Source organism: Muscardinus avellanarius (assembly GCF_963383645.1).
Source record: "Muscardinus avellanarius genome assembly, chromosome: 13".
Taxonomy (NCBI): Eukaryota; Metazoa; Chordata; class Mammalia; order Rodentia; family Gliridae; genus Muscardinus; species Muscardinus avellanarius.
This window is the reverse complement of record NC_137799.1, coordinates 21,687,340-21,700,459: the sequence shown is the minus strand read 5'-3', so window position 1 is coordinate 21,700,459 and position 13,120 is coordinate 21,687,340. Positions and strand designations below refer to the sequence as shown.

The 13,120-nt window shown below is 52.1% G+C and overlaps 2 protein-coding genes across 2 annotated transcripts in view; both read left to right on the top strand.

The window, feature by feature from the left end:
• The window catches only part of COL27A1 (collagen type XXVII alpha 1 chain), a gene marked incomplete at both ends in the record, with an annotated part of 125,961 nt that extends 125,663 nt beyond the window's left edge, over positions 1 to 298 (top strand). The window contains one exon of the mRNA XM_080709248.1: positions 152 to 298. Coding sequence (XP_080565374.1) covers positions 152 to 298 — 147 coding nt within the window. The remainder of the gene's footprint in view (positions 1 to 151) is intronic.
• A 9,067-nt stretch (positions 299 to 9,365) lies between these two features.
• Positions 9,366 to 12,152, top strand: LOC308272123 (alpha-1-acid glycoprotein-like; the record flags this gene model as incomplete). Its single annotated transcript, XM_080708906.1, has 6 exons — positions 9,366 to 9,482; positions 9,857 to 9,999; positions 10,187 to 10,257; positions 10,947 to 11,054; positions 11,183 to 11,286; positions 12,087 to 12,152. The coding sequence occupies 6 exons, from the start codon at positions 9,366 to 9,368 to the stop codon at positions 12,150 to 12,152; spliced, it is 609 nt and encodes a 202-aa protein (XP_080565032.1).
• Between the last annotated feature and the right edge of the window lie 968 nt (positions 12,153 to 13,120).

Here is a 13,120-nt window from a genome sequence, read left to right as displayed (position 1 = left end):
ATAAGCTCAGAGGTAGAATGTCCCTGGGTTCAATCTCCCATATTAAAAAAAATAAAGTCAAATCACAGGAGAGAGGAGGAGACGGTATACACGACGCGTGCTGGGGACCTTGTGCATGTGTGGACATACGTGTACACTTCCTCCACCCCAGGTCCATGATGGCCGCTGGCATCAGACACTCTTCACCTTCCGGACCCAGGACCCCCAGCAGCTGCCCATCGTCAGCGTGGACAACCTCCCGCCAGCCTCGGCAGGGCAGCAATACCGCCTCGAAGTGGGACCCGCATGCTTCCTCTGACCTCGGGCCTCCTGGCTCCTCTAGTCCCTGTGGGGGAGGGAAGAGGAGAAAAAAAGAGAAGGGGACCGAGGGGCAGTGGCCCCAGGAGAGCAGCCCCTCTGCCCAAGGACCTCGGGGTGGCCCCAGCTGTCATCTGCTCAGTAGCAGTGGAAGGGCGTAGGCAGAGCACAGGGTGTCTTTGGGGAACAGTGGATCCCAGCAGAGCCCCCAAAGACCAACCAAAGAGCCAGCCAGAGCAAGCTGGACCTGCAGTCCACCTGAGCCCCGGGGCCGGTCTCCCAGCTCGGCGGCCACTTGCTTCTCCCTGGATTCTTCCCCCCAAAAGCCCCGTGTTCAAGCCAATGGGAGGAAAGGGGCCATCTCGCCAGCTGGTCCCTGCCAGGGAGCTTTTGATGTGCAATATTAGAAAGGAGACATGAAAAAGGAGACAAGGAAAGAAAGAAGTATATAGATATATATATTATTTAAGCAAACAAAAAGAAGGCGCGTTACTATTTTTTTTTTCACCTGGAAAAGATTTGGGAGGATGAGGAAGAGCAGCCAGGGGTGGGGAGATCCTCGGGGCTGGGGGTACCACTTTGGCTACCTCCCACTGTGAAATCGCTGGTGCTCGCAATTTTCTCTTGTTGTCGTGTATGTGATTTATTTTTTAAGGGAAAAAAAAAAACCTATTTAAGATTCTGAAGGTGCTACTATTTTTTGCCACAGACTTTGAAGTGATTTTTTGATGCAGGACGTCGTCCACATCTCTCTCCCTCCTCCAAATGACAAAAGTTTGGGGCATTGTTAAGTTTTCCTGGCATCATCCTTCTGCTCATCAGGTAATCTGCTAAGGAGGAAAATAATAAAGAAAAAAAAACGAAAAAAAAAAACAAAAAACGGAACACCCTTCCCCTCCCCCCTGCCAGAAACCGGAAGTAGAGATTTCCTTTTAACTCATGGACTTTTGAAATGCCTGTCCTTCTGCGAAGCATTTTGACTTGGCATTTTGACTTGGCTTCCGTGGTCCTGGGAGAAGCTTTGACCTGGAAGAAGGCCGTTCCTAGAGCGACACCGGGTCAAGGCTGGCCTTGGAGATGGGTGGTCAATGTCGTACCATCTCACAAAACCTCGGAACATTCTTCTCCCTTCCAGGACCCCCACCTTCCAACACAGCCATCACCCTTGCTTTTTCATTGACATTTAAGTTCCGTAGAGACCCAGTGTCATTAACTCCAGGTGTAAATTTGGGCTGAGGAGAAAAGATGGGCGACGGGAGTCCTGGCCTTCTCCACGATGCTGGCGTTCAGTATGATCTGAAATTGCATCTTATCAGCAGAACGGGCCAGGGCCCGATGGGATTCTGAAGTTATTTTAACTATGGAATTATTTTTATAGAAGGGGAAATTTTTATGTGAATGTCTCTATTTGTGTATTTCTAAAGTTGTCTTTGGGATTTGGATTTGGTCTTCATTATTTAATACCTCACTCTACCCTCCCTTCCTGTGCCCCCCTACACCTGGCCCCCCCCCATGGAGTTTATTGTTTATTTTTTCTTGTCTTGTTGTCACCGCTGGGCGCTCCTTTCCCCACCGCAGTGGCCAGTCTGCACCTGGCCTCTGTCTCATTCTTGCGTTTTATCTGCTGTCTTTGTTTTTGTCTCTGTCTAAATGTCAATGTGTTGAGCCCCAGTGGCTTCTGTTTCTCCTTTTCCCTTCTGGATTTTAAATAAATATTTAAAACTGAAGCAATGGAATGGCATGTCTGTGGTTCTGTGCTTCTTTGCAAAATGGGATGGGCAGTTTCTGGCAGGGAGTAGGGGAGAGAAGATACCACTAACCTGGTGCCTTAAAACACAAATGTTTTCTCTTCCAGTTCTGGTGGCTGAAACTAGGGAATCGAAGCACTGTGGGGCCCAGCTCTCTCCAAGGCCCTTAGGAAAAGACCTTCCCTTGACCCCCACCCCCTTGTTTTTTTTATGTTGTTTGTTTGTTTGTTTTTTGATGCCAGGGTTTAAACCCAGGTCCCCAAGCCAGGAGTAGTGGTGCACACTTGCAACCCCAGCATTTGGGAGGCTGAGACAGGGGGATCGTGATTCACAGACAGCCTCAGCTACTTAGTGAGGCCCTTTGCAACTCAGTGAGATCCTTTTTCAAAATAAAGAATAAGAAATAGGGCTGGGGGTGCAGCTCGGAGGTAGAATGCCCCTGGGTTCCATCCCCAGTACCGCAAAATAAATAAATAATAAATAAATATAAACTAGGTCTTCAGACATGCTAGGTGGGTGCTCTACCACTGAGCTGCACCCCCAACCCTCTCCTCCAGTTTTTGGTAGCCCCAGGTGTTCCTCAGTTCTGGTCTTTCCCTTAGAGCTCACATGGTGCTCTCTGCTGTGTCTCTGTTCACCTCTGTTTGTAAAGACACCAGTCCTATCAGATTGGAGCCCACCCTAACTAACCCCCTTTTAACTTTGACTACATCTGCAAAGACCCAATCTCCAATAAGACACATTCACAGGTGTTTGATTTGTTCCTAACCCTCCACCCCATTCATTGATGGGTGGTGGGGTTAGGACCTTAGCATATCTTTTTGGGGAAATATAATCTAACCCATAATACATAGGAAAGAGATACATTGGGGTTAACAAGCAATTCTTTATCTTGTAATCATGATGGTAAAATACACATAAACATAAAATGCACCGCTGATGACATTTAGTGCATTCACGATATTGTGCAGCTGACACCCCTATCTGGTTCCATAGCACTTGATCAGCCTAAAAGAAAACCACAGACCCATTTAGCAGGCACTTTCCACTTTCCTACCCAAGCCCTGGCAAACCACCAGTCTCCTTTCTCTCTTTGGCTTTGATTATTCTGGATATCTAATGTAAACAGGATTATAAAATGTGAGGCCTTTTGTGACATAATGTTCTTTCAGCATTGTGTTTTTAAGGTCATCCGTGTTGATTCGTGGATTCATTCCTGGTTAAGGTTGAATAATATTCCACTGTGTTGTTCTGGACCAACCTCGCCCCAGCGTGTGAGAACGGGCTCACAGCGCAGGGAGTGACCTCACCCCAGTTGGAATGTACCTGGTTTATCTTAAGCTAACATCAAAGAGTCAGGCACATTCCTAGCTCCAAGGTCCAGTTGTAAAGGTTCATGTAGCACTCTGACAGCTTTGTTTATTATAGTTTGCTGGGAAACTATGCGGGGAAAGTGAAGATGAGTTTCCTCAAGGGGAGTTGTGGCATTATGGCCCCAAATGGCTGCAGTCATGTCAAATCCACACAGAATGGACAGGGCATATTTTGTTTATCCAGTCATCAGCTCTAGGACGTCTGGGCTGTGTCCCCTTTGATACTTTGATATGACTTCATTCTTGTCTGGGAGATTCTTGAGAGAAGTCACAGTAGTGCCTGCCTTAGAAGACATACGTGCGTGAATGGTTGGGAAACGGGATTGCCAGGTTTAGTGAATAAAAACACAAGGTGCGGTGGCAGTCAGCATTCTCACCACTACAATCTAAACACCCAACACGCAACACTTAGAGGAAGAAGAGATGGTTTGCTTACAGGTTTGGAGATTGCCGTTCATAACTATACATTTACACCGGCTGCCAAGCAGGAGCTGGGGCTACGGGTCCTCAGGGCATGATTAGAGAGAGCAGAGAGAATGAGAGGACTGTATATACCCGTGGACACAGAGAGTTCCCGAGACCACACCCCCAGTGACTGGCCCCCCTCCAGCCATGTTCCTCCTGCCTGCAGCACCACCGAATAAATCCAAATTATTACTCCACTTCATGATTCAATTGTTTTTACCTCTGAACACTTTTGTATTACCAATACATGAGCTCTTCTAGGGGAGATAAAATATCCATGGCAGATGCCAAGATAAGTTTGAATTTCAAAAAGCAATCAATATCATTTGGGTGCAAATGTGCTCCATACGGTATTTGCAATATACGTAAATGAAAAGGAAGTTGCTTTTTATTTAATTCACCTCGCTGTCAGGAACCCACATCTCCTGACTCCTAGTTCAGATGCTTTCTCCCTTGCCTTATGCCCTCCCTGGTAAGTAGGCAAATCAGATCCCAGCTGTCCTCATCTGGAAGAAAGAACAGATCACAAGGAGGTGAGTTCAGACCGGGGATCTTATGTGTGAGCAGCCTGCACTGAATTTCCAGCTCATTCCAGTGATACACAGCTCAGGCAGCTCAACTCTCCCACCCTGGCACCGGCCTCAGATGGCAAGACCTGGGGCTGCCCACCAAGGCTCCAAGAGCCACATCACAGAGTCCGGGCCGCACGGTCTGGAAGGGCATGGAGATTGCCAGGCCCAAACTGGCCTCCAGTTTTACACAGAGGGGAACTGGAGCCCCAGGAAGAGCCTGAGGTCACAGGGGATGGCCAAGGCAGAGCTGTGACTAAAACCCAGGACTACAGTCAGCTCCATTAAGTGTCCCAACAGACGCTAGCAGAGACAGCACCTGGGAGCTTGTGTGAAGTACCAGTTCTCAGCCTCACCTCAAACCTAATGAATCACAAGCCCTGACAGGGCCAGTTTGCCATGCTCCCTTGAAGACACAGGCTAAAGTCCTGAAGACCCCAGCTTGGCGCTACTTCCTAAGGCTGGAGGATGGTTTCCCAGCATGGGGAGTGGGGAACAATACAACTTGGGAATAGAGGGGTAAGAATGTTCTTTTTATTTCTTTGATGACCAGAAATGAAATTGAGTCAGAATACCTCATTGCCTCAACCATTTACTGAGCTCTGCCAATACTGGTACCCCAAGGTGTTTGCCCAGCTGTTCTGAGTGTGTTTTCCATTTTGCCGATGGGCAAGTGGAGAAATTCAGTGTCGTTTTACCCCTAGAAAGCTCTTTTGGGGTGAAAGGCATCCCCCGATCTCTGCTGTAGCCCCAAGGGCAGGGCTGGGAAGGCTTTCAAACTTGCTGAGCTATTGCTCACAGGAACCCTCCTCTTGGTTTCCTTGACAACAGTTCATCAGGCATCTTCTCTGGGTCAAGTAGCAGGTGGGCACTGGGCTCCAGGGACAATCTACATGTGCATCTGGGAAGGTTCCGGGGTGCCCAGCGGGACCAGGACAACCACAGGCTTGCACAGAGAGCAGGGCTTGGCTTGGGCTGGCAAGGTGGGTTGAAGCAGTGATGGGGCCCAGGAGCACAGCTGTCGAGTGGCAGCTGGCTGAGCTGGGAGGTGAGAGGTGCACACCGCTGTCAGAGCTCCAGAGGCGTGGGCAGCCCCTGTGGCTTGCAGATGAGGGAAGGGGTGTGACCCAATAAGAAGGACCAAAGATGGAGGACGTGAGGAGCTGTGTTAATGGTGTGGCACACAACTCTCACCTGACCCCCAAACCACTTGCCTATGTGAACCAACAAGTGAGGTCACTGGACCTTGGCCAGCTCGCTCCAGGCAGGGACAGCAGCGGGCTGTGGGGAGAGAGGACAGCTATCCCGGAACTGACAGTCTTGCAGTTCCCCATCTCCCATTGCACAACTGAGTGCCAGGCAATGGCCAGGCTAGGCTCCCCAGGCTGGGCTGGCTCCAGCGGAAAGTCCAGGCTTCCCCTGTGTGCTTTGTCCACAGTGGACCACGTCCAGACACACGCTGGCACACTCACGATGATTGGCAATCCTGCTCTGGGAAAGTGAAGGGAAAAACAGCAAGGAGGGAGAGGCTGGCAGGCCCTCAGTTTCTCTCTCTGCAACATGGGGGTGGCATGCCTTGCCCTGCCGCCCAGCCATAGAGCTGGCTACTGTTCTATAACACGGGTGAAACACATGAAATGCAGTGCTATTCAGCTTTCTGGCCTGTAAAACCCAGTCTCATATGGCTCAACCCAGTAATGGCACCACTCAGACGATGCTAAGCCGGGTGCGGTGGCTCACGCCTGTAATCCCAATGCTTGGGAGGCTGAGATAGAGGATCACAGGTTCAAGGCCAACCTCAGCAACTTAGACTCTTTCAAAATAAAAAAATAAAAATTGCTGAGGGAGGGTATAGCTCGGAAGTAAAGCACACCTGGGTTCAATCTCCAGTACCAAATTTAAAAAGATGAGAATGGCTACAATTTATTTCACACCGCCCGCGCACTATGTTAACCGTGATGCCCGTTCATCTCACATGCAGCCTGGGGTGTTTGTTGTTATGACTCTGCCTTTTCACACCAGGGAATCAAAGTCCAAAGAGATTACAGCATACGTTGCCCAATGTCTCAAAATAGGATCTGAACTTGGGGATAGCTTCTCTCCGTGTATTTCCCCAGCCCAGACCCCAAATTCCTAATTAGGCCCATTTGCTCTGCTAATGCAGTCTTTGTGCGGGTCTGGATGGAGGTGGAGAGTTGGTCCTCAGACACGCAGCTCAGCATTGGCCTTGATGAAAGCAAGACGGAAAGGAACCACCTGGAGGGGGTGCATTTCTTCGATTTCCTGAGGCTCACCTGCCATGTGGCTTCTGCAGGCCTCCTCACTTCTCTCAGCCATTTGTTGCTTAATCAAAAATAAGACATTCAGCTGGGCGTGGTGGCGCACGCTTGTAATCCCAATACTTGGGAGGCGGAGACAGGAGGATTGTGGTTCATGGCCAGCCCCAGCTACTTAGCGAGGCCCTTTGCAACTCAGTGAGACCCTGTTTCAAAATAAAGAATAAAAAATAGGGCTGGGAATGTATCTCAGAGGTAGAATGCCCCTGGGTTCCATTCCCAGCACCGTACACACACACACACACACACACACACACACACACACACACACGTCCTATTTTTTGAACTAACGATAGGCATGGTTTTGTATTTTGATGCCTTAAGAAGTCAGATCTAAACTGCAATCATGGATGGATATATAAGCAGGGCAGGAGCCTGGGGTTTTCTCTCTCCCACCCCACCTTGACATTGAACTTATGGAGATGGTTATTTTATCAACGGACCTTAGAAGGAAGCTTGTTTCATTTAACAAGCATTTTACAAATATGAGCTGATCAACTAACTCTTCTTGACAATGGAATGAAGTCAACACTATTATTATTACCTCCACCAATTAATTAAATCTTGCCCAAAAAGTTTATACGACTAAGAACTATTCCCAACATTTAGCATTCAACCTTCTGTTGCCAATGTCAAGAATCAGGCTCGTGCTGATTGTGTTCCATCTGCCTTGTCACAAGATGAGGAGCAGTGGGGGTGATTCCATGTTGCAAATGGCTTCCCAGACACCTTGGGCCACCGCTGAAAACGCTGCCTCTCTCTAGCACCGGGAGACTTCCCGACCACATGTTGGGAGAAAATGGGCTCTTGGTGTTATTGGGAAAGCAAGTTAATAATGTAAGAATTGATAGCATTTGTGCTGAGAAGGAGGGACTAGAATGCTAACCAACGTGTCCCCAATGCTGGGATTACAAGTGTGCGCCACCATGCTCAGCTTTTTTTCTTTTTTAAACAGAGTCTTGATAAATTGCTGAAGCTGGTCTCAAACCTGTGATCCTCCTGTCTCAGCCTCCTAAGTACTGGAATTTCAAGCATGCACCATCATGCCCATCTTCCCCTCTCTCTCTCTCTCTCTCTCTCTCTCTCTCTCTCTCTCTCTCTCTTACCAAGTAATATTATATTCTTTTGTTTGAAAATGCCACAACTCCCTTTTCTGTTTTCCTGTGGATGGGCATTTGGACTTTTCACCTCCAGGCTACAGTGACTATTGCTGCTATAGATATTCACATACGAGATCCTGTGCACAACACGCTTTTTCTTTCTCTTGGATAGTACGGTCATCTTAGAAGGCAATTTGGCCAGTCTGATACTTAACATTGGAGAGAAACAAGATGACACAAAATGCTAGCGATGTAAAGAAAGAGCATCACGAAGCCAGAATAGAGGAAGTGAGCGAAAGGTTCACCTCTAATACAATCCTAACTACACACTGCACTGAAACAGGAAAAAATCACTGTCCTCACATGGACTGGACAACACAAAATTGTGAGCACACTATAATAATAATACTTTTTGGAAGTATTTATTCCTCTGGATAAAGCTTTAGCTCCATAAGGTAGAAATGCTGATGGCCAGTACAATCACTGACTTTGAGGTATTTATGGGACCCTGTCCCAGGACCGCGTGTGCACTGGGGAAGAGGCACGTCCGCTGCTCCGATGGCCAGATGGGGGGCACAGGGGAGGGGGAGAACATACAGCCTTAGATATTAGGGGGTGTTTCAAGTAATGCATTGACTAAAATCGACATTTGACTTAGGATCCCTTTGGACAAGGCCCTGCCTCTGAGCTGGGGAGGGGTACCACCGTACCACTGAACACGTGCTGTTTCTCAGTTGTCACCACTCAGCTGACGTTGAATCTGTTTGGCCTCGGCCCCCACCCCAGCCCCTGAGTGCCCCCATCCCACACCCCGCTCTGGCCTGGGAGCTGTCCAGGGGATTCATGGCTGAGCCTTACTCTAGTCTCACAACTCAGTGGGATAGACTTGGATGGAAGTAGTAGCCCAGGGTTTCCCTCTGTAGAAATCTGTGGACTCCCCACACTGGTGTCACCTGGCCCCACGTGCACCTTGGCCTTGACTGAGCTACACTCTCAGGATGTGTGTGTGTGTGTGTGTGTGTGTGTTACTAGGGGTGGAACCCAGGAGCTTTTCTACCTCCAGGCTATACCCCCAGACCTATTTTATACTTTATTTGGAAACAGGGTCTCACTAAGTTGCCGAGAGCCTCACTAAGTAGCTGAGGCTGTCTTTGAACCTGTGTGATCCTCCTGTCTCTGCCTCCCAAGCGCTGGGATTACAAGAGTGCGCCACCACGCCCGTCAACTCTCAGGCTTTTGCAACCTCGCAGGCCATGACCTCCAGGTAAACCTGGGCTGGGGAGGGGGGCTGCACCTAGAGCTGCCTTCGGAGGAAGGTCTCTTGCAGCTGAGCATTTCTCAAATGTGGACAGGGATTGTGTCACTGCCTTGGGCACTCTTCCTGGGTTCAGGTGCCCCTCCCACCACATCCTGTTATAAAGGTCACTGCCCTCCTGCCACCAGCTATACCTGATCCACTTAGCCTCCTGCTCTCAGCATGGCTCTGCCCTGGGCTCTGGCCATCCTGAGCCTTTTACCAGTGCTGAACGCTCAGAACCCAGTGTGTGCCAACCTCACAACGGCCACACCTATCACGAATGCTACCCTGAACCGGGTGAGTGCGCAGGCCACCCGGCCCAAGTGCTGTGTGCAGCCCCTCCCTCTTTGGGCTTTTCTAGCCCTGCTGGCTGTGGCTGGCTCCTGGCTCTACTCTGTCCTTTCCTGGGTCGTGGGGTGACATCTGACCAGCCTGGGAGCTCTGGTGGTCGCCCCTGCTTCCTAACTCAGGGGCCCACTGCAAGCTCCCTCGGCAGGGATGGTCCTGTGCCGGGCATGGAGAGCCGACCAGGAGGACGGCTGATCCTCGGGGTGAGCCCCGCATGCCCACACCTGAGACTGGGGCTCAGTCTCCTGCTTCGAGAACAGAGCGAGAGGTCTACGGGGGGCTTGCTGCTGACAGCCCCCAATCCCCATGTCTGCCTCCCCCAGATCTCCGGCAAGTGGTTTTACATTGCTGCTGCCTTTCGGAACCCCTTGTTCAATGAGTCGATTCATAAGATCCAGACCGAATTCTTTTACTTTTACCCTAACCTGACAGAGGACACAGCCCTGATTCATGAGTACCAGAGCACGTGAGTCCCCCGCCAGCCCCTTCCCGGCCTCCGGCCTCTAGCCTCAGCCTCTCCTGCCTCATCCTTCCCACCTGGGGAATGGGGACAGCCGCCCCCAGGCCCTAACCCTCTGCCCAGTCCTGGGGGCCAGGGGACTCATTTTTCCTTGACATCTTCCTGTGCTGAGTTGGCCTCCGTCTGGCTTTAGGGAGGACCAGTGCATCTACAACTCCAGTCTCCTGAGGATCCAGCGAGAGAACGGGACCATGACTAAATTCGGTGAGGACCAGCTTGGAGGGTCTGTGGGACCCGGGACAAGGCCCTGGAGACCTGGGGCATTGACAGCAGGGCACGGGTCTGCTCCTGCCCACACCCGGGTCCCGTCCTGCCTGCTACAATACCACAATCATGATGCCAAAGGTTCTGAGCGCCTCCGTGTGCCAGGCACTGCGTGAAGTGCAGTACCCAAATGAACCCCCTTACTGCTCTCAAATAACCCTAGGAGGGTACTACAGAGAGGAGATGAGGGAACAGAAGAGAACAGTGACGTCAAGTCATTTTCCTGAGGTCGCACTGCTCTTGATTAGAATTCAAACCCAAATCGGCCTCCAGAGCTCTTCTCTCTTAACCAATGTTTAGAATTTTCTGGAAGCTAAGGGTGGAAGCCTGTGTGCTGGGCAGATGATGATTTCAGTGGTGTCCCTACTGTCACTGGACTGACCTAGCATCCTCACCCCGGCAGGCGGCCCGAGGCTCCTCACAGGCTCTTTGGCTCTTTGTCCTCCTGATGGGGACAGAGATTCCGACAGCCATGGTCTGCCTGCGCCCCCCCCCACCCCCGTGTCTCACATCTGTAAAGCTCAGCACGGTGCCCAGCAGGGCTGCTTCCCTGACCGCAGCTCAGCCTCCCTGCTGGGAGATGAGGCCAGGTGCTAGCCCACGCCTCTTAGACACCCTTTCTTCCGCAGATGGAAAGAAGGAACACGTTGCTCGCCTGCTGCTGCTCAAGGACCCTGGGGTCTACATGCTTGGCTTCTTCCTAGGAGATGAGCAGAACAAGGGGCTGTCCTTGTACGGTAGGCCCCCCTGCAGCCCAGATCCCCTCTTCCTGGCCTTGCCTTCTACCCCCATCCAGACCCTTGTCCCGCCTGGCTCCCGCCCGGTCTGGGACATCCCTGCCCACGTTTCTCATTGCCCCCTGCAGCTGACAAACCAGAGGCCACCCCCGAGCAACTGGAGGAGTTCCACGAGGCCATCGCGTGCATAGGCATGCACAAGTCGGACATCGTGTACACGGACTGGAAAAAGGTAGGCACCAGGGACAGGGCGGGAGTGGGCCTGTGCTGGGCAGCCGCAGAGGCCCAGATGGGAGAACATGGAGCAGAGGCTGCACGGGGAGGCAGGGCTCTTGTTTGTAAGGACCCGCCCTCCTGCGGGGGTAACTGGGCTGAGACCTGTGGGTGGGAGATGAGAGCACAGGAGGAAATAACCTCACCAAAACAGGGAGGACACAGGGATCGGGGTTTCCAATGTTCCCCCTCCCCAAACTGCAAGAAACACAGGACCATGGCCAGAGCCTTGTTTTAAATGAGAATGGCCTGTATGATGGTCTCCTAATGCTTTTCTCCAAACCTGTGTTAACCCAACGGCTTGGCTTGCTGTTCTCTTAGCCACAACATCTGCAAATTTGCAGGGCTGATGCGTCGATTTGATAGACACATGATATTTTCCTAATGGTTATAATAAAACATCTGTTCGCCACCCGAGGTCCTTTCCCTGGCCACCAGCCACGGGATCCCTGGGAAAGAGCCCCTGAACTAGAGCTGGCCCATCTGCCGCACAGCCTGCCTTCCCACGCCCCAGACAGGGCCCCTAGAGGACAGGTCCTGGGCGGCCGAGGCTCAGCGGTTCAACTGCAAAGTGGCGGGGTCCTTAGCATCCCCCGATGCCAGCTGAGGCTGTGGGTCTGCGTCCCCCATTCTGAGGCTGAGGGGCAGATGGCTGCCCCAGGCCCTCCAGCTAGGGAGCTATGGAGCCGGGGCTGAGGCGCTGGTTCCCCAGGGCCTCCCCCTTCTCCTGTCACTGTGCCCCCCCCCATTGTCCCCTAGAATCTGTGTGGGCCACTGCATAAACAGCACGAGTTGGAGCTGGAGAAGAAAGAGAAGCAGTCCTAGCAAGACAGCGCTGCTGGGTCAGCGCCTCGGGCCGCGTGGTCCTCACTCCATCCATGTCCGAGCCTGGGTTCTTAGGCTTTGCTCTAAGCCTGTGTTAACCCAAAGGTGTGGCTTGGCTTCTCTGCATCAATAAACTTGCTGGGACGGTCAGGTCTTTAGTCGTTCATTCGTTCCTCTATTAATTTAATCCTGGTAAGGCGTGCCCTGGCTAAGCCCAGCCTTGTGAGAAGAGGCCCTTCTGGACATCCAGTTCACATACTGGGAGGAAGCCAACAGGCGCCCGCTGGGGAAGCTAGCATGGAAGCCTCCTCTGCACGGGGCAGTCTGGGAGGGCGTCCTGGATGCGGCATTCGAGCCGGTCAGGGAGGTTTAGGAGCTGGAGCAAACCTGCGGCAGGGCCTGCACCTGGGGGCGCCCATCTGAGGGACCCAGAGGAGAGGACCCTAGGAGAGGAGGCGGGCGAGGGGCGGGAAGGACCAGGCCTGCTTTAATGTCGCCCTATTTGGAGATCTTGAGTTAGAGCCACGCCTTCAGCACAGTCCAATCAGTGGCAGAAGCCGAGATGAGCACTTAAAATTGAGTCCAGCAAGGACCAGCTAGCCACCTCCCAGACCAGGGGTGGGGTCACAACTGATGGCCTCCTGTCCTGTGCGGGAAGCAGCGCCCTCAGTTGGCAGGAAGGTTGGGGCTGGGTTGTCTGAGCAATTGCATGCGAGCAGCTGCCTGAGCCGGCTGGCACAGGATAAGCTGCCCCTGCCCCAGGGCCCGGTCCTGACCCCCTCGCCCAGCGTCCTTTGCTGCCTCAAGAGCCCAGGGTTCCAGCTGCCGTCTCTGCTCTGCCCATGACCCCAAGGCTGGGGACGGCGCCTGGGTCCCCACGCAGGGCCCTCCTGTCCTGATGTCCCCAGAACATGAGCAGAGGAGGCAGCCTCTGGCGCCCATAGGTGGCGCAGGGTGGCTTGGGATCT